General features: G+C 49.8%; 1 protein-coding gene across 1 annotated transcript in view; it reads right to left on the bottom strand.

Annotated features, from left to right (window-relative positions):
* The window catches only part of SGPP2 (sphingosine-1-phosphate phosphatase 2), a gene marked incomplete at both ends in the record, with an annotated part of 35,374 nt that extends 10,461 nt beyond the window's left edge, over positions 1 to 24,913 (bottom strand). Inside the window, 2 exons of the mRNA XM_084267635.1 lie at positions 9,349 to 9,507; positions 24,695 to 24,913. Coding sequence (XP_084123761.1) covers positions 9,349 to 9,507; positions 24,695 to 24,913 — 378 coding nt within the window. The remainder of the gene's footprint in view (positions 1 to 9,348; positions 9,508 to 24,694) is intronic.
* Between the last annotated feature and the right edge of the window lie 3,001 nt (positions 24,914 to 27,914).

Here is a 27,914-nt window from a genome sequence, read left to right as displayed (position 1 = left end):
TCATCCCATGAATCACATGACTGTGTTGTTAGCAGCACTGCCTGCGGCACGCCTGGCTGCTGCTCCTACCTCACCTGGGCATATGGGGCAGAGGGCAGGCAGCAAACAGCCTGCCCTGACCCCGCACGGCAAACAAGGGCTCAAGGAATACACGTCTTAATGAAACCCCTGTGTGGGTCTCTGGTTAATGCCACAGCTTGCCAAGTGGATGCAGGCACGTCTTTGGGAGTTAATTAAATTCCAGGGTTGAAAGCAAAATTACTCTCTCTGCCAGAACATAAAACATTGAGGCTACCGTTTGTGATAGCATCTGAGAGGCGAGTAGGATGAGCCAGTTTATCAGCAGTCCTCTGTAATAATGACTTCCACTTGTAGAAGTATTATTAGCACTAGTACGTAAGAGCATTACAGAAAGGGAAATGAGTCATCTTTGAAATGAAGGCTATGCTGGGGCTTCTGATGGTGAAAAACAGGCTGAGCGCTGGAGGTGGTATGGGTAAGCAAAAATACCAGGCATCCACACACCACCTTCCTTCCTGGCCTTCCAGATTAAATTCTGACCCTTCTATTTTCTGGACACATATTGCACAGACACATGGAGTAATGAGAGGTGAGACAGACTCCATCAAACGTGAAAAGGACCCAAGACACATTCAGACTAAGCACCGATCTCTGAAGCGCCAGACCTTTGCCTTGAGCTTATCTGGGTGCTGTGCATGTGGTTTTACACACATTATTCTAGATTATTCGGCAGAAGCAGCAGTTGTAGGTGCACTAAAACACACAACCCCCTCAGCTGAACTGGCAGGCTACCCCGGGAAAGTGGGAGATGACAGTTGCATCATTGATAAAAGCCACCCAGCAAAGGTGTTGCACCAGTTCACCTCCCTCCTCACGTGCTGCTCACAAGTGGCTGGGGAGCACAGGACTGCCCAGGCACCACATGGGCTCTTCACCTCACAGCATGGCCAGGCAAGCAGCCCGGGGCTCTGGCCAGCTCTGCCCAGGGTGGGCAGAGGGGCAATCCCAGGGAGACAGCCCCACAGCACCGAGTGGGGCAGGCAGAGACCAGCTGGGAGCTGCGCATCCCTCTCCAGGCCAGAGCATCAGCCAGGCCTGCTGAGGCCATCACACAGCTGGCGACTGAGGGCAACACTCCCATGAGCCAGCCAGGCACAAACCCCCTCACCTCAGCCACAAATAGTAGAAAACCCAACTAAGCTAAATAGGAAGCCACCACAGATGCAGTCACTACATGACAAGCATTGCAAGGAAACATGCTTACAGCATAATATTTAATTGCAGGATGTCTCTGAATTGCACTCTGCTGCAGCTCTTGTCAGCTGAGGATGACAGGAGTCTGCTTGGCTAAGTGGCATATTCTCTCTTGAGCCCCATTTCATTGACCCTTTGGCTTTACTCTCTCACAGTCCCAGGAAAGACAGCAGGCAGCCTGAAAGTTTTGACCCATTACCAGCTTTTTTCAAAGTAGTAGACGAGAAAGTTCCTGTGATAAACATTGTGAGCCATAAGCACCGGGGCACCGGGAAAGGAGGTGGAGAGATGAGCACGGGGGACAGGCTGAAGATCAACACTGAGCTCGGCCTCACCTACACTTGACTTGAATTACCTCTTTGCGCAATGCCAAAAGCCCTTGATAGCCTGGGAAAGAAATTTATCATGGGCAGAAATTAATCCCAAGCCCGGACCAGCAGGTACCTTGGGATTGCTTCAGTCACAAAGCCAAGATGACAGGGCTTGGCCTTCGCTGTGATTTCCAGCTTACCCTAGGTGAGCCAAAGAGCACATTCACAAGTGCCTTGCACAGAGAGCCAGTGCTGGGCTGCACAGCTCCTGCACCCCTGCCACTGCTCTGCCTCGGTGGGACACAAATCGCACCCTTCGTCTGTGTGTGTGAACGGGGGAGCTGCAATCGCCGGCAGAGCCTGGGGTAGATGAGGCAGGCTCTTCCTCCCAGGGGCTCCTGCCCTGTGAGGCAATGTATTACCCACCCCTCGTGCTGCTCAAGCTGAAGCAGTGAGCAGCCTGGTTTACTAGGTTGGAAATCTAGGGTACAGCTGGCCTGGGCTGTTCAGAGCTGGACCAGCCACCACTGTTTCTTCATTGCCAGGTGCTACGGCATCCACTCAGGACACCATGGTCACGCCGGGAATGCAGTGTGGCACAGACCATGCCCCAGCTGCCATCCCTCCCACGGGGGTCCCATGTGTATACCCACTGGCTGAACGCCCAGGCAACACCCCGACAGACAAGGGCACCTTTCTAACCCCCAGCTCGCACCACCACCAGCCAGTGTGGGAGCTCCTGAATTGCCAGCGCTATGCAGATGACTCTGAAGCCTTCTGAGCTACCTTCCTTAGCACTCAGGTAAAGAATTCTTACTCACTGTACACACTTGCTGCCCCCTCCAAGAACTGCTCTGTACTAATGTGACTTCAAAACAAGACTTTCCTCAAGCTCTGGTGCCTACCGCTGATGCTGGGGCAGCCTGGGCTGCAGTGGGAACAGCAACCAGTCCTTCACAGCCAAGGCATCAGCTGAAGTAAAGGCAAAGCTTCATCACCACGGTGGGTCAGCAGCATTACATTTTACTACAGGAATGCAATTAGCAGTTACTATAGGAGCAGGGTAGCCTTTTTCTGAGGGTTGCCCTGAGTCATACGGACCATCTCCAAAAATACATCCTCACCTGGGACTTTGCACTAGGATAAACAAGATAGATTCATCTTTGAGTTTTAACAGACCTTGCTTTCACAAAGAACAATGGCTCAAACCCAAGGCACTGACATGCACATCGCTCCAGGTGCCAATGTGTTTGTCCCAACATCTGCAGGTGTTCCCTCAATGTCAGGGGCTGCTCCCCTCCCTGTGGGCATCAGAGTCCTGTCAAGTGACCTGGCTCCTTGACACCTGCATAACTCTGTTAGTGGTTCAGTAACTTCAGAAGTGGTTTTGCTCACCTGCAGGTGTTCTCCAGCATTTTCAATGGCTTTCCTTCACCCCTCTCCTAATCCCTACGGGCAGCACTGCTGCAGCAGGAAGCAAACAAGCCCAACATAGGTCTGCCACCACAGTGCAAACATGTAGGAAGGCACACAGACAAACAAAGCCAAGCCAGCTCCACACGCAGAGGCATGGGACCAGCACTTCAAGGCACAGTTTCCCCTTTGGAACATTCACACAGCAGCTGCCCAGACCCCAAATCCCACAGGTATTAGGGAACTGGCCTGGTGCCGCTGGGGAATGTCTGACATCCTCCTCATGCAGCTATCTTCCCTCCTCTGTCACAACCTCTGCATGGGGACAGTCACACCTGGCCATCCCACAGGCCTGTGGAGACCAGGAGAAGCAATTCTTTTTGCAGTCTGCAATGGTTTGGCTAACAAAGGTGAAGCAGAACACATTTATTTTCAACTTCTGATTCTGCACCATTGACCTATTAAAAGGGCAAGGGGAAATTCTAGAGAAGACACGAGGTCACATAACACTGGCGACTTCTTCCCCAAGACTCACACTGTGGCAGCTGACTGAGTCTCCTCTTTCAGCTCCAAAACAGAACCTCTATAATCTGGCTCTGGAAGCCCTGCCCTGCCATAGTACTTCTTGCCTTCCCAGACAGGAAATCTACAGCTTGAAAATAAGGTTCCTTTTGGATTTATTATAACCATTGTGTGCTGATAGAAGCAACAGGAACACTGGAAAGATGGAGGGAGGGAAAAAAGAACACACTATTAATAAACTGGCATTTACAGGAGATTAGTCAAGCAGAAGCAGAGACTGCATCCTCAAAGTGCCAGCTATTTTCTGTGGTTGTCAAGGCAGGCGTGATCTTGATTCACCATCCAGAAATTAAACCAAGCATGCAGCCTGCACTGTTCACAGCTTCTATTCTCAGCATCCCCAGCTAAGGCTTACGCGAGGAGATAAACACTGCAGCAGATAATAGCTGCGGCTGTGCCCCTGGAGCATCGCTCGCTTCACAGGGAGAGAGGGACACAGCAAGGAAGAGCATGTTCTTCTGGAGATGCTCCCCCTACCCCCAAGCCAATGCCGAGCACTAAGGTTTGGCTTCAGGGTATTAGCCTTGGATGTCACCAAGAAGCACTGCTGGCCTTTCACCCTGGTGACAGCCCAGGTGGAGGAAGCCCTGCAGAAGCCCAGGCACCCCCAGCTTGGAGGAACTTACACCACCCTCCAATCACATCCTGCTCCACATCACCACCTCAAACCACCCAACTGCTTCCCACATGCAGAGAAGAGACAGGGCATGTCCTTGAAGCATACACCCCTTAAGTGAGAGAGCAGCTGGCTAGGGGTACCCAGGGACCAGCCATCACCAGAGGCACCATCCGTCTCATCATAGCTGTGCAGGAACATTACAACACATTTACCAAGGGTTTGGTTGGATGAAACAGGGTTGCATTGAGCTGCTGGGATGCTCAAGAACCTATGTGAGTTATCCTGGCCCTGATATGAGCAGCACACTCAGGAGGCAGGTCCCCAGCAGCCGCGAGCAGGGAGGTGCTCAGCAGCTACTGGCAGAGCAGGGTGCATGTCACAGCAAGGGGAGGCAGGGGGCAGGAGAAGGGGAGAGATAGTGCAGGCCACTTCTTTAAATATATATATATATAGGAGGGAGCAGTTTGGTTCTCTCAAGTCAGACCTCAGAACAACAAAAGCAGAACAGGATCGTGAGAGCCTCATGCCTCCAGAAATATAACTTCCCAACATCCTGGGGTGTTCCTTCTGCCTTTAAAAGAAGCCTTCAACCAAAGCCATAAGATAGCTGACCATCTTGTAATGGGTTTAAACCATATAAATTTGGAGCCACAGTGTCCTGGTAGCAGGGAACATACTGCCACATTGAGCTGGTTTGCCATCTACCACCTACAACAGGGAAGCTTTTACGCCTTGTAGTTCTAGTAAAACACAAGAGCTTCAGATTTAAACTTCCCTTAAATGACTCTGGCTGAAGCACAGCAGTCTGGAGCCGACAGCAGACAGGTCGTGCCTGCCTTCAGGTCAGGTCTCAGCTACGGCACTTCCTCTTCGAGGGCAGAGTACAACTACCAGCACATACTGAACTCCCCATAGGAAGCACCTTATCTTGCATGTGGCATTTTCTTTTATGGAGCCTTTATTTGTGTATTCTGGCAGTGTATAGTTACTTACATACTGGAGTACAGGCTCTGAGGCAGTGTAAAATATGTCACTTTGAAGAGCTTGACTTTCCCCAACGTTTGTCAGCTGTTCCATGCTTGTTTTGGTGAAATGTTGCAAAGCACAAAAACATTTACATTGAATGTGGCAAAGCACAAACAATAACACAGAAGACCCAACAAGGCCAGAGTCAGCTGCAAAGTGCCTCTCAAAGCGGCGTCCAGGGGAGATCAGTTGCTGCACACGACTGTCAGCAGCGTTGTGACTGTGGGTAAACTCCTGCTGGGAATTGAAGTCCACCAGGTTACCCTGAGCACCAGAGTCCAGAGCTTTTTCACTGTGAGGGTGACAGAGCACTGGGACAGGCTGCCCAGAGAGGTTATGGAGTCTCGTTCTCTGGAGTCATTCAAAACCTGCCTGGACGTGTTCTTGTGTGAGTCAGTCTAGGTGATCCTGCTCTGGCAGGGGGGCTGGATCTTTCAATGTCCCTTCCAACCCCTAATGCTCTGGGATTCCCATGTAACAGGCTGCCAACAGCCTTTGGCAAACTGTGTCCCTGAAAAAGCAAGGTGATCACTGTGGATTCAGACCCAGGACCTTCCCAGACTCGCTGAAGACGTCTGTGCCCAGGAGCCCACAGGGCCACGCACATCACTGCGAGTCCCCCAGCACCACCAGTCACCCAAACTCTGTGTCCCTTTGGGAATGCCACCGTCACCTGGCACCACGGTGCAGCTTACTGCTCTGAGGCACCGGCAGCTTCCACACCTGCCCTGGCAAAGTCCATGCTGGCCAGTTCTTATTTATATTTTACAAATTAGAGTTCTATAGGCTCCAAAGAGCTGGGGATACATTTTACATCCACTCACCCTGAAAAAATGACATGAAAAATATTTCCAAGCATGCTGAAGAGCAAGCAGAAAACATAACTGTCTTCTTCCCTCCCCCCCCCCAGGTATCTATTTTAGCACTGGAATTCAACACCAAAATATAAAGCTTTCAACCCTGAAGGGGTGCAGAGATTAAAAAAATCCCCACAAACTGAACTTTCACCTCTGGAGCCAAGTTGTGCAGTAAATTTCAAGTAGGAGCTGGCTCCTGTGAAGTTATTTTTCACCTTTGCACTTCCTGGTTGAAGTAGCAAGGGCCACAGGCATCAAAGCCTCATCTGAGCAGATGCAAGAGCATTTGCTTCAAAGAGTTGAAGAGGAGAAGCAAAGATGCTGGGGCACCTTCAGCACTGACCCAGCATCTTGCTCGGAGGTTTCAGGCTATTATCTCCCTCCTGTAGCTGTAAAGGGAAAGGTGTATCCCTAGAGGTATACTGTGAATCCTTAGAGGAAAGGCACCATCATGGAAGCACAACACACTGTTTTAAGCTCCCAGAGCACCTAGATGAGACCACAGCCACCATTTCCCAGAGCTAAAGAAAACCACAAGCAGTTGATTTTGGAGATCCAGGGCTGGAGGAGACATCCCAGGGCACCGAGTCCACTCCTCTGCTACTGCTGCAATGAACGTGGTAATTTTTCTTACTGCCCTTTTAGAGCTTTTTCACAGCCTTTGGCTTCAGCCTAGCTTATTTGTGACTGCCTCATGCATGTTTCCTCTTGTGACTCTACTTTTAAGGATCTCCTTCCTTCCGCTGGTATTTACAGTCAGCCCCGTTCTCTCTCCAACTTCATTTTGTTAGAGACTTGTTTCAGCTTTCAGTCTGCTCAGAAAATAGCCTGTTCCCTAATCATCCCTGGCCCTGCTCCAGTTCAGATTTCTCTCTCAAATGTGGGTGACTGGTTCTGCAGAAACTGTGACAGATAAGATGGCAGGAGGGCCTTACAAGCAGCATTAACAGCACTTGTATTAGGGGAAGAAGTTCCCCCAATCCATCCCAGGACCCCGACACCGCCATTTCCAAGTTGCAGCAGAAGCTCACAGGTCTGACTGCTGGTCACACAAGTACCACAAGTAGTACTGCTCCTGTTTCTCCACTGCCCAAGGGTGAGCCTACCTCCCCCTCACAGCCATCAAGCCCCTCCATCGTGCCTTGCACTCTGACCAGGTTTTACCAGCACGTGTTCCCCACGTACCCGTACGCCCTGCACCAGGCTCAAGAAGAGGTCATCGCTGGGCCAGTCTCTCCCTGATGGAGAGCTTCACTAATAACCTTTCCTTACCCCAAACAGTGTCCCAAAGGGACCTCTCAGCATCTCCTTAAAGCTTTCCAATACCAAGTCCTTCCCCTGGCTGTGCAGGAGCCTTCCACAGGCTGTGTTGCACTTGCCCCTTACTAGCAGCAGCATGGCAGGCTACCCAGGTATTTCCTTCTAGCACAGCCCGTCTCAGCCACACATCACCACCCATGCAGAAACAGAAGCGTGCCTTTCAAGCCCCGAGCTGCAGGCAGCCTGTGGGTCTGAGCTCCTGCTCACCAGCACAACAGGCATGGTGCCAGCACTGTCCCCAAGGACCTTACAGTGATGTAAAAGCACAGCTCTGTCACATGGAACACCCTGGCACCTCCCCTGCCGCTGAGCCCATCCTGCTGCTGCGGACATGACCTAGGTGTTGTAGGCAGATTGGCAGCAGACACTGTTGCCTGTTCACAGCCCATTCGCCAGCAAACAAGCTGCCCAGCTCAGCTTGCCAGAAGATTAACACAGCCTGCACAGACATTTTTAGCCTCTTCGCTCTTACATGTTATTAAAGCGCTTTTAAAACTGCAGATCATCACAAGCCTGTGTATTTCAAACAGCTTCTCCCTTTCTGTTAAAAACACAACTCTGACTCCCTCGGTCACTGGGAGAATATCATCAATAATCTTGACATCATATGCTCCAATACTCTAATTACTGCAGCCTAGGTCTGGCCAGTACTCAGATGGAGTCCTCACAAGGTAAAGGCAAAGCAAGCCTGCAGAGTGGCACGCAAGGAGCTCTGAAGAGTTATTTTTTGAGCAATATGCAATCCCAGAAGGCAGTGACTACCAATTATCATCTTCTGTGGCACATCTCCAGAAGCTGTAGGTGTACTCCTGGCCAAAACCCAACTCTAATTATACAGTGTCCACCTACTTTGAAATTTCATCTGCAAGTTATTTTTCGTGTTCCCTTTATAAAACGTATTGACCAGGGTTCCTGGCACAGAACAGCCGAGGCCGCCTGTCCGAGGCCAGGTGTGCTTGAAGTGACCCAACTCAAATCATTTATATTGCTCCTCATCATGCTTCTTGGACAAAAGACAGAATATTACTAATCAGAATTTACTAACTCAAAGAGAAGCTTCGCTGAAAAGAAATAAAGGTAGGTATCACATCCAAGCTTTTTACCAAGCTTCAATTACTTAAATCAATGTAGATTGACAGCTAATCCTCCAGGGCCTGCTGTCCGCCAGAGATGCTTCCTGCCTCCTTTCTTTGTTCTAAAACTGTCTTATTTGGGCAGCACAGATCTGATCGATACCAAGATGAGCAATGGCCACGACAAAACAACAGCCATTCCCAGATTAAAGTGCCTGGTTATCTACTGGTTTTCAGAGCCAGAATGGGAATACATTATTCTGGATACCCCAAACCACCTTTGCACAAGATGAAGCCTGGTAATTTGAGAATGGTCTCATAGTGGCAAAAAAACCACAAACAAGCAAAAGAACCCACCCCAAAAACCCACAATGCTTTTAACTCTTGGCCTTCAACAGAGAATCTGATTTCCACCCTCCAAGTGACTGCAGAAACACACCATTTATTCCTCAGCAGCCTGTGCATCCCCTTCCTATGAAGGTTACACTAATTTCAACCGAGCCAGAACTATATGAAGATGTCACGCAGAATAAATTGGGACAAGAGAAAAATTTTGTAAAGTAATGAAAATCAGTCCTTAAGATACCACGACACATTGGGAAGGAAGTGTTTTCCCAAGCATTCTGTGCAAACCTTATCAAAAGCAGCTCAGTCAGTTCTTGGGCTGAAAAAAATAAGTCAATTGAAGATGTGAAGGAGATCAACAGACAACCTGCATCAGCTAATGCCACTCACCTCCCTCAGGGTAGCAATGCTGCTGCTTCCTGGACATGCCAGTTGCAAACATAAATAACATGGAGGTTGTCTGAAGGGCTGCTCTTACTCTTAAAAACTCATTTGTTATATTTAAATAAAGTCATAGAAGTACTTACAGACCAAACAATGATCATCCTTCTAGACACAGAGTGATCGATGTTCCAGTAGATAAATGGAAGGAAAGTGATGTAAAAAATCTCTTCACCCAAAGCAGCTGAAAACTTGAACAGGTAGTAGTAGAAGTAGTTCTTCACAATGTACTTCTGCGTGCAACCCTGGACATGAGAGAGTTTCAGAAAGCTTTAGTGAATTAGCAAACTATCAAACATTTAAGAAATTTTAACTGCTACAGTTCCCAGCGCTTAAACCAAATAATTTGTTGGAACAAGCATCAAGAAATCAAGTCCAATTTTTATACTAAAATGAAGACTACAGCGATAGAATAAATGCATTTCCTCAGATCAGAAATCTATTCAAACTAATTTAAAGTAGCAGCCCCAGTGACAAGGATTTTAAAGAGATTGAATCCATCTTTCCTCCAGGGACATGGAGTACATTTCATAAAAGCATAGCAATGCATTCATTTTGAAGTTTCTACACCAGCAGATACAGAAAGCCACCATCACCTTCACTGGAAACGTGTTTTGAGATGAAGAAGAGTAAACTGCAATTACTGAACCTTTTCATTTAAAGCTTTCCTCTTTATAGCAGGCAAACTTCACCCTATCAGATCTGGAAATTTGCCATAGGGTGCTACTGGCAACAGCAGCACCCCCTGTGCCCCTTCAACATCAGGTTCTTCCAGCCCCGTGCTCTCTCACTGCAGGATGCTGATGGGATCACAGCGGGGCGGGATGCCGTGGCTGTCCGCTACAGCCCTGGCATGCGAATTATAATCACAGCTGGGTGGGGTGATCAGGGCAGGGGGAACAAGGCTGTGAGCAGGCAGAGACAAGACCTACCCTGTCACCACTGAGTTTTCATTCCAATATCTTTAAGAAACCACCACTGGGTTGTTTGGGTGAACACCACCAGCAGGTATACTGCAAAGAGTGTTGGGTGACCCCGTTAAGGACATCATTCATTTAATTGAGCCACAGATTTCATTTTTCTCTGGACTTGGCAACTAGATTATTCAATATACCCCACCTAGCCCACTCCTTTTCCCTCCTCCATGAGGCTGTGCCCAGCCCACCGGAGCTGGGAAGCCACACATCAGCGTATGTTATTAAGGCTGTGGCTTTGGTCACTTGTGGAGCTGTTTAGCTCCTGCTGCCATCTGCGACTAGAACCCCACTGAGAAGCCTTCCACCCTGCTAGCAGAGCAACATGCACACCAATCACGTTTTCTATACACACTTCCATGTTTCTGAAAACTTATATGTGTGTATGAAGAGGATTTTTGATATGGGGGCAGGTGCAAGGGACCAAATCTAGTCTCTCTCCATCTCCCCAAAAAGAAATCATGTATGGAAGGGAGCTGCATAAATATGAGATGAAAGAACTTCCTAAAGATGAGAGCTGAGAAGTGATCATGAAGGCTTAAGCATAGACACAACGTTGAGATACAGCTTTGACATAAGCTCCTAAAACCATTCTAAGGGGAAAAACTACTATGCTTGGACTTGATTGTGCACCTGATCTACCAGAAAGAAATTCTCATCCTGCATCCTAGGGAGAAAATGCAAAGATCACCCAAGGAGTCTAGACGTGCAACTGTGACTCATTGTGAAAGCAATTAGAAGTTCCATTCCCTTAATCTGCTTTTAATATGGAAATGAGGCAAACTGCATGAAGGCAACAAAGGCAAGATGGAAAGAAGTTCCATTCAGCATCATTTCTATCATAGAAAAAACCCACAGTTTATTTAAATTGATTTTTGCATCAATAAACAGAAAAGATGACTCAATGCTTCCTAAAGACCCAGGTCACAGGAGTGTCCCACTATGTATTAGTAATAGAGGTCACAGATGAGTTACTGGCATCCCTCTAAAATAATTCATGCTTGGCTATGCCATGGCTGGCCAAATGACAAAGCAATCAGTCTGAGTGTCTCGAGTCTCAAATGCCAATTAGAAAACACCCCCAGTGCAATTAGCAACTCTGATGCTTCTGCCTGAGATTCTGGACCTGTATTTGGCCACACTTACATTGCCCCAGAGAAAACCCTCTTCTGGCATTGCTAATTTCTCAATTAAGCATCAATCTCCCATGTATTAGGAATTATGTGCTCGTGTGCTTCAGATCAGAGATGATCAGACATATCCCTGAGGTAACTCTTTTATACTTGGAACCTTGTGGGATGAGGAATAAAACTTTCTAATTCCAGTAGTCTCTTTTGAGGGGAGAAAAAAACCCTGGAGTCTAAAAGAAATCTGGAGTGAAGAAAGGTAAAGCCAAGTCCTTCCAAGTAGTTTTTTAAACCTCTCTTTTTCTTTCTTATTTTGCTTTTTTATCAGGAGAAGTAATCTCCCACTTGTTTTGTTGGGTTTTTAACCCTTTTTTTAAAAAGAAAAACCCTACACCAGCAGGTGGGGACAGCCCAAGATGAGAGGCAGGGGATGAACAGATCACATCTGAGACACAGGGTGGTAACAGCCACAGTAGGCACGTAAGGTAGAGAGAATTGCCCCATTTGATTTTAGGTAGTGTGCAGTAATGAAATTTTAAACAAGGGGATGTTTTGAATCCCTGTGATCCTAAAGCATTGCAAGAACTGAAACCCCACTCCAAGCACCTTCATAGCCCAGCTCCCATTCAGTCACAGCAGTGCCAAGGCTGGGGCCCAGCAGCCAGCTCAGGTTTAGTGCTTATGGCCATTATTTCTGCAGAAAGCAAAGACCACTGTGCTTTGTGCAGTGCCTTCCTTCGCCAGCCTTGTGCAGAAAAAGGCTATTACATTATTTGTGTGAATGTCTGGCATCTTCTGACACTCTCAGAAGCTTATTCAGTCTCTACTTACACAACTCTAACCTTTAGACTGGTTTATATTTAATATACTGAAGCGACCTGATGCTTTCCACCACCTCTGAAGCGCTTTTGGTGGGTCAGCCCCTCCATCCACCCCGGTTACTATTCAATCAGGATCAGAGAGGTTTCAATGGGCAGCTACCAAGGCTGTAGAGATAATCCAAAGTTTAAGAACATTTCAGAAGCAACATGCAATAAGCCACAACATCCACAGAAGCCGGAGACAGGCAATTTCACACAGGGCTCCTCAGCTACGAAACATCCATTCTGAAGAAGCTTAACTGTGCAAATTACAAGAGACTCACATTCATGTGAGTCTTTGTATGTGAAATGCTCCCCTGAAGGCCTGGCACAGAAGATGTCTCTATTCTACGTCATTCTAATGTCACAGTCTCTGCGCATTGGTCACAGGTGGGTCACCCACACATCTCAGGAGGCCAAGCGTAGCCCCTGTGCTGCCACAGAGCCCACCCAACCTCCCTTGGAGTGTGGGAGCATCCCCAGTGCTTCCCTAGGGAGCAGTAATGACAGGGTCAGCAGAGCAGATCAAGCCACCACTACGGCAACTCTTGGAAGACACTGACACCAGGACAGACTACAGCAGGGATCATAGAATCACAGAATTGTAGGGGTTGGAAGGGACCTCGAGAGATCATCGGGTCCAACCCCCCCTGCCAAAGAAGCTCCCTGGGACAGATCACTCAGATAGGCGTCCAGACGGGTCTTGAATATCTCCAGTGAAGGAGACTCCACCACCTCCCTGGGCAGCCTGTCCCAGGGCTCTGTCACCCTCACTGGGGAAAAGTTCTTCCACATGTTGGTGTGGAACTTCCTGTGCTCCAACTTGCAGCCATTGCCCCTTGTCCTGTCCCCACAGACCACTGAAAAGGATCTGGCTGATTCCCCCTGCATCCCCTGCTTCAGATAATTATAGACTTTAATTAGGTCCCCCCTTAGTCTTCTCTTCTCAAGGCTGCACAGTCCCAGCTTACTCAGCCTTTCCTCATAGGGGAGATGCTCCAGGCCCTTAATCACCTTCGTAGCCCTTCTCTGGACTCTCTCCAGGAGATCCCTGTCCTTTTTATACCAAGGAGCCCAGAACTGGACACAATACTCCAGGTGGGGCCTGATCAGGGCAGAGTAGAGGGGGAGGATCACCTCCTTTGACCTGCTGGCCACACTCCTCCTGATGCACACCAGGATCCCATTGGCTCTCTTAGTCACCAGGACACACTGCTGGCTCATGGCCAACCTGTCATCAACCAGGACCCCAGCTCTTCTCCAGCAGGTCATCCCCGAGCCTGTACTGATACAAACAGTTATTCCTCCCCAGATGCCAGACTCTCCACTTGAGGTTCAACAAAAGCATCTGGTTTCTCCCTGCCCAGCTCTCCAGCCTGTCCAGGTCTCTCTGGATGGCAGCGCAGTGTTCCCGTGTGTCAGGTCACTCGTCCCAGCTCTGTATCATCGGGTACTTGCTGAGGGTGGATGCTGTTCCCTCATCAAGGTTGTCAATGAAGATATTAGACAGGACTGGAACCAACACCGAGCCCTGGGGAACACAGCTAGTCACAGGTCTCCAGTCATATTCTGCTCCACAAATCACAACTCTCTGGGCTCGGTCCAACAGTCAATTCTCAACCCACCTCACTGCATCGTGTTAGACAGTACACACAGAAAGAGCATTTCGCCTTTATAGCCACAGTGAAAGAATAGCAGCTGAACCACTAGCACAATGGATTTAAAATGTGTTTTAAGACAGAGGTATATCCTACATGAGGGGAAAAATAAAGAGATTTAAAAGTACCACTCTCCTTCTGTTCCTCCGGATATTTCTCATCAGCGTGCTAAACAGACACCAGCCTTCCCTGCCCTGTCTCTAGAGACAAGCTTTGCAGCATCAGACGTCTGAGGCTCCAAGCCTGACCCAGAGATACCATTAGCCAACACTGTTCTCAGCTCTCAATTACTTCGGATCCTTCAGGAGACATGCACGTTTAATTTAAGTTCCTGAAGTCATTACGTGGCTTCCCTTCCAAGAGAACTGCCTTGCAGAAGTGCAGGATTTCTTTCCCAGAGCCCCCAGTTAATGCATTCTAATACTTGTCACTTAGGGGAGTTTTCTTTTTAGGCTTGCAGAAAGGCAATATTTACAGAAGCCATGAAAGAGCAGGCACGAGGGGGGGAAAAAAAAGCTCAAAAAAATCTGACATAGATGCTGCTGTGCACAGAGACAATGGAAATCAGACAGTTCAAGACTTGGTGGAGTAAAACCAGTGGGGAAAACCACCCCTCAGTTTCACAGTCTTCTGTACAGCAGACTGGTGTATATCATTTCAGTTTATTAACTGTGCCAAATTAATGAAACAACCTACCAAACCACAGCCAAAAATCAGGTATCAAGGACCAGATTTTGGAATATAAGAGAGAGTAAAACAAATGATACCAAAGACCTCACCCACACCTCTTCCAGCCACCTACCTAGCTAAACATTAAAGAATTTCGAAGTTTTCTGAAGATCCAACAAGTAGTGAGAGCAGCCTGTAACATCTCCAGCACCTCCTCTCACCTTCCCTGGGACCATCAACCTTGCAAACTCATCACACCAAGATTAAAGAGCGGGGTGGCCAGGACAAAGGGGCTGTGCCCCAGTGTGAGACCATGGCCTGGTCACAGGCCCCTCACAGGGGAGCACAGGACCGGTGGTAAGGTGATAGAGAACATGGCAAAGGAGAGATACAGACACATGGAATAAATTGCAGAGATGCCAGAAAGACAGCAGAGGGGGTGGCAGTAGCATCCCACAGAGCTCCCAAAATGCACACAGGGAGCCCCAAGGCTATCTTACCTAACCTCACTCACACAAGCGTGTGGCTTCCTGCTCTGTTCCAGCACTTTTAATCAGCCCATCACTTATATTTTTCTCTCCCCTCCAGAATGTGTTGCAGCCAATTAACAAGTGTTGTCCAAGTCTGTTGTGTCCTGGTTGGAGAGACATGTAGAGCTAATGAAACCTGAGAAACGGGAGGATGGAGGCAAACAGCAATCATGAGAAAACCTTTCTTCAACCCTGCAAAGGCCTGGCCAGCTCTGCTGTTAGCAGAAGGGGCTTTTTGACCAGTACACATAGTCATAGATGACATCCAGCTTGCAGCTGTTGTGCAAGTGTTTGCAGTGGCACACACTAATGGGACACAGCCTTGAATCATCATTTGATGCAGAAGGAAGACAATCACCACACAAGAAGTTCTGACACACGAGCTCCAAGCCAGACAATCATTGCACTTTCAGTGGTCTCCGTCACAGAACAAGCCACAGGACAAGAGTCCAAAGTCAGGAAGATTCCTGGTAGCATTTCAGTAGTTTGATTCACTCAAAACACCAAAGGACATCATTACATAAAGCTGGCAGCAAGGCACTGCAGCTCAGCAGTGCTGCACAGCCAGCAGCACCAGGGATGGGCTGGAAGGGGCTGTGCTTTGCAGGACCAAAGGCTGAGGTGGGTCAATCGGGCAACAGGAAAGGTGCACCCAGGACTCCCTCCAGTGCTGCTGTACTGGGCATGGTGCTCACCCATTTGTTGTCTCACACATTCCTCTCATCTTAGATCAGTGCATCTTCATCCAAAGCTTCCCTTCCAGACTGCAAAAGGCAGTCAGCTGAGACAGACACACACACAACTGCACCATCAACACGCACCTCAGCTCACCCCCAAAGATTTCATTTTTTAATCTGCAGATTATTTTCCCTTCCACTCTGATTAGCACTTGGGAGGCAGACTGAATTATAGGTTCCATTGCTGTATATCGCTCTTGAACTAATGTAATTATCCCTCCTTCCTTCTGCTGAAAGAACACAAGTAGATGCACAGAATCTGCCAAGTAATTTAAATATGAAGTGGGATAGAATAATACTAGAGTTGACAGAGCACTTGTTTAGGCAATTAATAGGAAGAATCAATGAAGGAAAAAAATGTATAATGTCATCTTCCTAAAAGAAAACCTTCTACATTAAAAACAAAAAAGCACACAAGCCTTTCAGAGACAGAGGGGGAACAGCTGCTGAGGAGGCTGAGACTGCTTGAGAAGGACTATGCCTGCAGTCAGCTGAAGGACAGCCTTGTGTGTCCTGAAGAACAGCCTAACCAAAGTCCAGTCCAGCTTGTCCACCAAGGACAGACAGTTAACACCCCCATCGCTCCGACAGAAGTTCAACCTGTCCTTACCGATGCCAATGGTGGATGCTCCACTGCTTGCTCCAGGAGATCTCCAAGTGCTTTGCTCTCCTGCCACCTAGCCTGAAACTTTCTTATTGAAATGTAAACCTATGACTATTTTCTTACCTACTGCAGACAAGGAACAAATTGTTTCCTTCCTCTGAAGGTTGACACGGGAGAAGCTTGTTACAAGCATTCAGAAAGGACCTAACTGTCCTCTCCTCCACTACTTAATCACCAGGTATTTCTTACAGGAGATATTCAGCATTTTCCAGACACAGCACTTACCATGCCTGCCTTGAATTACAGTGCCCAAAGATCAGACATGACACAGTAATGCTGAAGGAGTGGTCGTGCACAATTTCATCCATCTTGCTGGCTGCTTTCAGAGTTGCATGCCACCATCAAGCCATGCTCAGCCCACCATCTCCAACCACTCTGTCCCTCCATAATAATGTTGCCAAGCTCATCATTTCCCATTCTGTAGCTGAGTATTTATTACACCTGGTTGTTCAATAGGTATCTGCACCTACTGGACAGAAGTCAATCTTTAACCATACCTTTAAGTGTGACATGACTATTCAATTTCTGGTCTTGCCCTCCAGCCTACCCACATCTGTTCCTAAATTCTCACAGGCAGCCTGCCTCTCAGAGCTTTTATTTTCAGCTACTTACTTCCATGTGACAACTATTATAAGAGTCTCTGGCTTCGCATTGAAAGGTCTTCTTGGTGGCACTCAAACTCACAGGACATTCACCACATTCTCTTTTCTCCACATATTCCTGGAGAGTTGACATCCATGGTTGGTCCTACCAGCTCATATGCTTTGCAGCTTGTCCCAGTTGCTAATAAAAAGGAAAGATCAACTGATCTTCTCTGCACAATGGTCTTCTGGTATTTCTTCCAATACCATTCAAAGAAACCCAAAGAGGTTTACTTTCCACCATGGTCCTCAGAGTGGTGAGGACTCTCTCATGGATGGTAACACTTTTGTCTCTATTTCCTTGCATACTCTTTATGCAAAGTTGTTCCACTCGTGGATATTCCAGTTGCCCAAGTAACTCCTCCTCAGATGCCCAGTTCTTACGCTTTTGTTTTTAATCACCCATGGGTGTCAACAGCAGTTGCCTGCCAGGAAAGCCACTCAACACCAGCATAAGTAGGGTTGTGCACATTATCTCTTGATGAGCACTGTTAAGGTGGCTCACCTCTTCCATCCTCTCAGCAAGTGACCAGCCCTGCTTTGCCAGCCAGATGTTCGGCAGGTTGGACATGGCTGTTACATGTCCTCCAACAGAAGTGGTGGGTGAGCTTCCCATGCACTTCAGCATCCTCCTAGGTACCAGGAAGTACAGTCTGATCTATGCAATAAGGAAATAACAGGGCAAGAGAGAGGCAGGAGAGGGAAGGGCAGAAGGAAAAGGCTTCTTTCCTCCCTGTTTTACAGTGGGAGAACAGGTTTGTTTCATTGCATTTTAATTTGCAATAATTAGATGGTGATTTTGAGGTGCACCATGGAGGCTATGCCTGAAAGTGTCTGAAGAAAAGGTTTTTTTAAGGGTTAGGTAGCTGTGAATGGGGAGGGGGAAACAGGAGTTAAGAACCAGAGAAAGTAAATCACAGATGGCTCAGAATGAGCTTCAGAAGACAGATAAGAAAATCTCTGAAACTCAACTGTATTTCATATATCCAAAGGATGAGTTTACTAAGTTTTTGGATAGAAGAAGGATGGGTAACAAGTGTTCAACCTGCACAGCATTAGATGGTCACCCTGCCCACATGACAGCTCCCCATGAGCATCACCACCTCTTATGTTTGACTTCCTGCAAAACACACCAGAGCATTAGTAGGACCTGCATGGCTGCTCGGTACCTGAGGTGGTACCTGAGATCCAGAGAAGTGGGAAGCCTTTCAACATTTCCCCCAGTACACCAGGTCTGAGGAGCTTCCAGCTGATGGGAATTCCTCAAACAGACGTCAAACATAACCCAAAAGAAGCACTTTGGGAATGGCCAAATGACCATGGAGAGCCAGGACTTCACTGTTATGTTTCTTCTCAGACAAAAAGCTTGTTCTCACCTTAAGACTTGGTTTTAGAATTTAACTATAACCTGGAAATGAGACACCACAGATTTGTCACATATTTCTACCCAGCAGCATCACGAATCCTGTCAACCTGCTTCTGCACACAGGTCAGTTCCACAGCAGCAGTTTGTTTTGGGAGGTGCAGAGCAGCAAGGCTCCCAGAAGACAAATGGGCACAGTAACACTGCACCATTTTCTGACAACTAAATTCTTGGGGTTTTACCCTGTTGCAATCCAGTGCCAGCACAGGGACAAGTGACTGTTTCCCCAGCAGACAGCTCCAGGATTCAAGTTAAAGAGCAGCTTCCTAAGGTGGTGCCAAATAAGGCCTTGGGTTAAGTATTATCACAAACATGCAAACCCCAGGTAGACACGCTCCCAGAAGGCAGAGACCACTGAAAATAGGGAGGGACAGTGTTCAAATTGCAGCTGTGACTGTAGGGAGGCACGTTGGAGGGCACCCCAGCAGCCCTGGGATGAGAGCCATAGATAAGATGCTGTCAGTCCACTTGCTGCCTCGTTATTAGTTGCAATTAGTGTCGGCCATACCAATGCCAGCTCTGTTTCTGACAGGGAAACACACAAGGAGACCAACATACCTCCCAGTGTTGCCAACAAGCCCTGCTGCAGGGCCAGGATCTCTTACACTGCCAAACAAGCGACTCAGTGGCTGAAGCCCCCTTGGCAGCCCAGCAGCCTCCGCACAGCAGCGCTGCTCGGCACCGCGCCACTGCCGCCACTTGGCAGGCGCTCCCAAAGTTCAACACTTCAGTCTGTGCCTGTTCACCCCTCACCCTGGCACCTCACAGGTAGGGATCACAGTGGCATCACAGCTGCCCTTCCACACACACCTCTCTCTCCTCCATAGACTCCTCATATACTCTTTTGCCTATTCTACCCTCTGCTTCATGCCACACAGCCTGGTCCATGGGCCTTACGTTCTCCAGGGAACAGGTTTCCTTGGGGCTAATGCCTCTGAGCCCCTTCCCAAGCAAGCACTCAGCCTTGTGGCACGACTGATGAGTCTGACGCAGTCTTCTCCTGTAAAATACAGGAGAATACCCCAGTGCTCGCCCTTTGCCTAGAGAAATGGCAATAGGGAACACTAAATTCAGCTGGTTAGCATAAGTAAGCATCTGCGACTACATCAAGTAGCACTGACTGCAGAGGGGATAACAACCACCTGGGCTGCTGCTACAGAAGGACCCCTCAGCTTTGTACATATCAGAACCGTCAGGCTCAGGGAACACCATGTGCAGTAGTTTGCAACAGCCAGTTGCCTTCAAAATACAATAAAATAATGAATCAGCAGCATAGCCCTATAGTAAGACATTTGCATACCTCTACATGCAGACCATTACCAGTTTGCCTTGCAAAAATAAGTTAGAGGTGCTAACTATACTGGTTTGAAATGAAGTCCTATAAAGCAGGAACTTGAATGGCCATTTTAAATAAATATCATGGCTTGGACAACACTACCTGTACATTCTAAGTCTCAGATTCACTTGCCACAGCAGTCACCTTCCATTGCCAAGATGACCCATAAGTATTCTGTGCAGAGTGTACATACAAAGTAAAGTACAAGAACTGGACGTCCAAAGGAATCTTCCAGGGAGAAGAAGTTTCCTCTGGCTCCTCGCCCATTAAACGTACCCTTGTTCTCCAGAGACCAAAGGAGAAAAATGATGGCAGATGAGCTTTTATTCTTCTGGTTAAGGTCTGAACTAATGGCCCAAGACATCCAGCAGAATTATAGAACAGTAAGTGGCTCACCTCCAAGTCCTGGAATTAATCCTTGGATCCTGACAGCTCCTCATTACGTGGTTCAGCAGCCTCCAAAAAGATGACTCAGGCTGTGAGCCAGGAAGCGCTGACTCATGAAGCATCTCTTGATCGGTGGAACGCCGCAGGCTCCCAGCACAGCTCTTCACACACCCCCTGCACCACCACCCACTTTGCCAGCAGCAGCTCTCTCAGCAGTGGATGCCATGCAGGATACCCACTGCAGTCAGCCAGTGAGGTTTCACAGACTTCGGTTGGCATCAGGTGTTTCTGCAGCAGGACCTGGGCAATGACTAGACACTGGTAACAGCCTGTTCCTGGCTCTGCTGCCTGTTCTCTGGACAGGACACTGGGCTTCTTGCTGAGAAGAAGGAAACCCAACATGAAAACCCATATCTACACATGGTTGCCACACGCTACTGTAATCTTGGATGTGACCGTACTGTCATCTTCCAAAGGACCATCACACAACAAGGCTGGCCAAAACCATCCGATGAAACAGTCTCACTCACAGACTGACATCATCCCTCACCAGCTGCTTTCCACAGGAAGATTACAACAAAAATGGGACACAGGTAACCTCCCCTGGCAGCTACAGTGGGTAGGGGAGATCTGAACGTGAAGTGCCAGAGCAAACAGGAGTGATGCTGAGGAACGTGAGCCTCGTGCTAAGCCCATCGAAACAAGAAACTGGATCTCATGTTTCTCCAGCTGCAGCTCCAAACTGAGGAGCTTCCAAAAGTTCAGCTACATTCTCTTGAAGGACAAAGCACTAGGACTTGGGGCAGAGATCCTTGCTGCCAACTCTTCTAATAGTGCTCATGAGCTATTCTCACAAGGGCTTGTCTCACCAGCTGAGCCTACCTCAGCTACCATCAACCTACTGCAGCACGAAAGGGAAACGAGGTAAAACCCAGTAACACGATTTAAAAAGGAAAAACAACGTTGAGGCTGATGCAAAAGTCTCTAAGGGAACAACACCGAAGTCAGACCTTGACTCGAGCTCTGGAGCAAGTCTACCCCACATCACCAGACATCCCACCCCAGCAAAAGCAGCGTTGTCACCTGTGCCCTGCCAGTCAGGAATGAAATGTTGTGGGACTGCGATACACCCGAGATGGATGGGCAGGTTTTACCTTCCTTTTCACTCCTGTTACCACCACCCTGCTGTCACTCTGGTTATTCGCTTCCTCTCCCAAGGTGTGGGCAAGAGCTATACCATCACTAAACATCACGGGGCAGTTTGTAAACATTGCACCAATCTGGAGCAGCTCTGACAGTTAAGGTATAACTACAGAGTAAACACAAACTGTGCTCTTTCAAAGTCAGGAAGACAGATCTCAAGGGACGATAAAGCATCTGGGAAAAGGTAGAGCACAGCAAGACAAACAAATCACTATTGAGAACTTGGAATAACATTTTTTCTTTGTTCTCTTTAGTCCAGGCTATCAATTTCAGGAGCAGAAATCTGTCAGGAGGTTAGAGATAAGCAGACTGCTACTTTTTAAATATACATAATATTTCTTTGGCCATTCACTAAAATGCTGGACCTGTCTTCAGAAAGTTAGTCAGCGTGTCTAAGTGTGCAACTCAAGGACTTCATACAGAGCATCAGGCAGAGATATCTTCCAGGCAGTTTAAGAAATAAATTCCCTGAGACACAAACTGGTATTAGAAAGGAGTACAGAAAACAAAGACGTATTAGCTAGAGACAGGGTAATTACAAGAAGTTACTGTCTTGTCTTCCATAATAATAAAATCTGGCAGCTTGCTCAATGAAAGCCCACGAGTCCCATATTAAGCCCAAGCCAGGGCATCAATCTGGCTAGCATGTCAGGCCAGCACTGTTCTTTATTGTCCTCAGAAATCCAGGTTTTCACTCGAGGTATTACAAGTTGTTTCTAACTGAACTGGTAACTAAGGGAACATCAAGAACACAGGCTAAGCAACTGATTGAATATTTAGGAAACACTTGCAGCCCTTGCTGTCACATCTAAGCATTTCATGCCTTGTCTTGTCACCTCAGGACAGCTCCAGTGGGGCAGGCAGGACTGAATTATGAAGATGCAGAAAAGCAGCCACTCATTGCGCTGCTGACCACTCTAATGAGGCCTTGTTGACTTTTTTAAAAACAAACAAACAAAAGGCAACGTGCTTAACCTGCAGGTTACACATAAAAGACCACAGTGATGCATCACCAGCAGCACTGCTGGCAACAAATACACGCAGGTAATTAAAGGCCTCCTTCTCCCAGATGAAGACCTGCCCTGCTTCTTTACCCTTCTGAGGGATCATGCCTCTCTCCATGCAGTCTGGCATCTGTCCCTACTGGGCGTGTCCTTCCCCTCCCAATCTGCCACCAACCACCAGCCCTCAGCTCCCTTTCCCCAGAGTCCCTCCAGCTGGGCCACACAACCCATCTCCTCTCAGACACAGAGACAGAGCTGGCACAGAGCAATGGGGGAAACGTCCTGGGGGGATGGAGCTGGGGCAGCCCCAGAACCTGGCTGGCCGCTCACATGTTCTTCACTCAAGCACGCACTTACATACTCTGTTTTCACAGGTATAATATACTGATTGTTCCAGAACTTATGTAGGAGAACCTGGAAATCTTTAAGACCACTGCATTGTGGCAGTACAGACAACATAATGTGACCATTACTTTTGCATAGAAACATTCTGCCCTGATAATATAAACTCTGAAGCTCCCAGGCCTTAGGAAGGGATGCTCATGCTGAGCACAGAGGTATCTAAGGTCACCAGGAGCAGTGCTTAAGCACCTTTCTGCAAACACCTGCAGCTAAGAGCAGGGAAATGCCACTATCCATAGAGAACTTGTGGCCAAGAAGTCTGCTTTGCACATTAGGTTCCTAAACCCACTTTACAGATTCACACCAGGGCAACCCCAGCTCATTTAGCAACTGTGCAGTGAGCATGAGTTTAATGTGAGGAGTACCAAAATTCACTTTCTGCTTCTTCTGGCAGGTCTGAGAGAGGTGTCTTTGCATAAACAGACTCTCTCAGAGGCAGGCTGTCTTTATAACCCCAGCACTCCATTGCAACATCGTTCAAGCCATCGCTCTCACCTCCCATTTTTGAGGGGTTTGAACCCAACTTTCACATGTTTTAGAAGTAAATGTCCTAATTCTGTGGAAACAAGCCCAGGTCTCTGTCTGCAGGTGTCAGAGAGTCCTACCCAGGACAGGTTCAACCTTTACATAAAGGCAGTCGTGTCGCACTTTGCGCAACCCAAACCGACCGCTCCAGGTGAAGCGAGCGGCTCCATTCACACAGCACTCCCTCAGAGGGCATCTTTAACATCGGTTACATTAACCACACCACTGCTCAAAAGCAAGTCTTTTTGTGAATGGGCCACACAGCTCCCTTAGGACAGAGTTTACTGGTGTTAGTTCAGAAGTGAACAAACCAAAGGACTCCTCCGGTGTTCCTCATCTCCTGACTGATGAGTCAAACAGCACCCAAGGAAGAATTGTGAGATGCTTGAAGTGGAAACCCAAGCACTGGACATAGAGAAGGGAAAGGTAAAACAGCACGAGAGGGGAGGAGCAATGGAGTTGTGGCGCTTATGACTGACCCGCATCTATTTTGCGGGGAGAGCCTGGAAGACCATTGTCGCACCTCCTCGCCAAACGGCACCACAAAGGGATCTGCCAACGAGTTCAAGTCATTACTGGGAGAGAAAAAGCAGGTCATCCAACCCGTACACAGGGGTTGCGTCACGCCCTTCCCCGCTCCCTTCAGATACACAGGAGAATTACACACCGCGACCTGCTTGGCCGGGGGCAGAGCGCAGGGCTTATCTCCATCGGACCCCGGCTGCGGTAAACACCGCGGAGCAGCGCCGGCCCGGGCAGCAGCGCGCACGGCGGCGGGCAGCGCGCCGCGCCTCGCCCCGCGGGACCCCAGCCAGCCAGCCGGCCAGCAGGTGCGGGGCAGCGCGGCACCCCCGCGGGCGCACCCCGGCAGGAGAGGGACCTGCGGCAGGCAGAGCCGCCTTCCCACCGCCGCCCGCCGGGAAACGCGCATCCCGGGCCGAGCGGCGCTGCTGCAGAGCTCTGCCGCCGGCTGACCACCCCCACCCCCCACATCGTCTCACGGCAGGGGTGCCGGCGATCGGGGGCAAAGGGGACACCCCCTGAATCGTTTCCGCGGCGGGGCCGGGCTGATGCCGGGCTGCGGAACCGCACGGCGCTGCTCGGCGCCGCCCCTCCTCCCCGCGCGGCCCGGCCTCTCCATCCTTCCTCCGGTTCCTCCGCCCGGACGGGATGCAGAGGAGGAACCCACCCCCACCACCCACCTCCAGGGGAGCTCCGGCGCGCACGACCGCAGGGGAGGGGGCGGCTCTGCTGAGTCAGGGCCCGGCTTGGCCGCCCACCGCGGCACTCACCTGCGGGCCGCGGCCGCTCTGCACCCCGTTGAGGGGCTCACGGCCGGCGGCTGCTGGGCGGCGCTGAGCGCCCGCTCCGTTGCGGGCGCCGCGGTCTCGGGACCCCTCGGCGGGGTCGCCAACGCCGCCGCCCTCCTCGCCGTCGGGGAAGAGCCCGCAGCAGCGCTGGAAGCGCGCCACGGGCTGGGAGCTGCACAGGGTACCCAGCAGTCGGGCCATGCTGCCGGCAGCCTCCACGCACCGCGCAGCCCGGACCCCGGCAGCGCGGCGGGGCCGCGGGCAGGTGCGTCCCGCCAGGTGTGCGCCGCCCTGCGCCCCGCCCCGCCCCGCCCCGCCCGCACAGGTGCGGTGCGGTGCCCCGCCCGGCAGTGCCTCCTGCCGGCCGGGCCGGCCGGGCTCCTCGCTCGCGTCCCCGGCGGCGGCGGTGGTGGGAAACCCCGCGGGTCCCTCCGGTCTGTCGGTTTTCCTCCCGCGGCTGCCCCGGTGCGACACAAAGCATCACCCCCCGCGAGGAGAAGGCGGCCCGCTGCTGGACCCCCTGCAAACCGCCCCAGGCTCCCCGGCAGCGACGCGGGTGCCGTGGCAAGGCAGGAGAGATGGGGAGGCTCTCCCCGTCCCTGGGCAAGCTCCCCGCGCGGAGGGGCTGCGGGGACCCCGCTCCCACTGTTCTCCACTGGGACGCAAAGCATCCCCGGGCTGCCCCCGTTCCCTTCGGTCCCGTCGCAGCACCCGCACTCATTTCCCCCCCCCCGCTAGCAGTTCCACACACACACTACTCGCATACGTGTGCCCACCCACCCGCCTTCCTCTCCAACTTCTTTCTCCTTTAAATCCAGCGATGGAGTTTCCCACGGGAAGAGCGAAGTTCCCTCCTGGGGGGTAGGCTGCAGCCTGCTGCAGGTGACACTTGCTGGTCTCCGCTCGGGAAACACGTGGGCCCCTCGTTTGTGGTGCTGCCTGGAGGTTTAGAACTGCCCGTTTCTGTGCCCAGGAACACATTCCATACAAAGATGGCACAACCATCCCTCGCTCTGTGTAGGCTTCTTGCAAATTTGTTACTTTCTTCCCCTCCCAACTCCCCCATACTACCCCCAATTCCATCCAGGCTTTGTTTTTCTTCCCAGAAAACCTTGAACCCCAAAGCCGTGCTCCTCTGCTTTTAGAAAGCCGGTTTGTCCCGGTGTCATTGGTGTGCTGGCTGTGGGAGATGCTCGCCCAGGCTCTGACAGCATCTGATGGCAGGGCCATCTCCTCCCCCAGCCCAGGCCAGACCAGCTCCACAGCCATGGGCAGCATGACCTCCGTGAGGAACTGCAGAGGCGGGTCTGCTCTGCACCTGCCCTGACACTGGGGCAGGCTCCATGGATCCCATCCAGCAGTTTAGTGTGATTCATTTTATCTTTACAAAACATCATCTTCTACCACTCGAGGTTTGCCCAACCTGGGCTCCAGGTGACACCATGTTTTGAACGCTTTCCTCACCACACTCATCCACGGCAGTGATGGCAGGGCTGCCGCTCGCCTCTTGGCAGAACCGGTTCACGTGGGCTCAGGAGGGAGGCTGCCCGTGCTGGCAATGTTTGTATTGTTTACTGGCAGGAATTATTCGCTCTTTCCTTCTGGTTTTGGTTTTTAATGGCTGCATAATTTATCAGGGGCATTCATAAGTACCTGGGAAGCTTTTTCTGTTCTTTTTCCTGTCCCTTAGACAGACAAAGCACCCACAGGTGTTTTCAATTAAAAATTGCCTTTATATTGCTTCACTTCTCCTACCTAGACTGACTTTGGTAGAGCTGTTCATAGCTCCTCCGTGGTTACTTCCCTCACATTACAGAAAGAGCCTTCAAAACTATTTCATCTTTACTTTATCGACCAGTAGGACAATGAGTACAAAGGTTTTTACCATGTTCATTTAACGAGTAAAATTACAGCCCTGCCAGCGTGGCTGGGAGTTTTGCTGCTGATGCTGGCAAGATAGGATCTCATCCAGAGGCACGGTGTGAAGCAGCAAAGCAGGAACCAAAGTGCACGGCTGGGGCCAGCACTCCATGGGTATTTAAAAACATCTCTTTGCCAACCACAAGCCAATATTTATCTGATCTGCCTACATACTTGTGTCTCCCTGTCGTCATTATAATACTTCCCGAGTATTAAAATAGAACTAACAGTTCGTAGCCAGCTTGTACCTAATTCTTCTCCAGGCAAACGCTTGGGTTAGTGGGAGTGTGCCTCAGGGAGGACGTCAGCATCCAGCTGGTACCAATTCAGGATGACTGGCATTTTCTAAACTTACTCTTAAGCCTAATAGATCTCAATAAATGAAGGGAGGGGGGAAGAAGAGAAAAAAGTTAAATAAAAGAATATAAAAGAAAAGAAAGAGGAGAGGAGAGGAGAGGAGAGGAGAGGAGAGGAGAGGAGAGGAGAGGAGAGGAGAGGAGAGGAGAGGAGAGGAGAGGAGAGGAGAGGAGAGGAGAGGAGAGGAGAGGAGAGGAGAGGAGAGGAGAGGAGAGGAGAGGAGAGGAGAGGAGAGGAGAGGAGAGGAGAGGAGGAAGGAAAATAAAAGAAAATAAAAGAAAATAAAGAGGAGAGGAGAGGAGAGGAGAGGAGAGGAGAGGAGAGGAGAGGAGAGGAGAGGAGAGGAGAGGAGAGGAGAGGAGAGGAGAGGAGAGGAGAGGAGAGGAGAGGAGAGGAGAGGAGAGGAGAGGAGAGGAGAGGAGAGGAGAGGAGAGGAGAGGAGAGGAGAGGAGAGGAGAGGAGAGGAGAGGAGAGGAGAGGAGAGGAGGAGGGTTTCTAGCTATGGTTAATTTTAATCTGCCTTCTCTGTGTCTCTGAGCACTGCAGCTCTTGGCTTGCCTTTGCTCACTTGGGCCAAAGAGGGTGTGGAGGGATCCTAGTTTTAAGAACTTACAATTTTCTTCTCAGTTGCTTAATACAGCTGGGACTTTCGGTGGCATCAGCGGGGTAATTTAGCAGAGGCACTCGCACAGAACATCAGCGTGCAGCCTGGCCCTGGTATTCCCTGACGTTAGCTTGTGTTACAAAGCAAGAGACAAAGGCAGGCCTGAGGCCTTCCCCGTGCTCTGTGGGAGCTGGAGCACCAGGCTAAGCAAGGCCCCTGGCCTCGCCGGGCCACCAGCAGTCAGCACCAGCCAAGGACCAGCGGGCCGGGGGAGAGAAAGCAAGGCCAGAATGGCAGTGACACTGATCAGGAATGCAAACC

The sequence above is a fragment of the Gallinula chloropus genome, assembly GCF_964237585.1.
Source record: "Gallinula chloropus genome assembly, chromosome: 8".
NCBI lineage: Eukaryota > Metazoa > Chordata > Aves > Gruiformes > Rallidae > Gallinula > Gallinula chloropus.
This window is presented reverse-complemented; position numbering and strand designations above follow the sequence as displayed.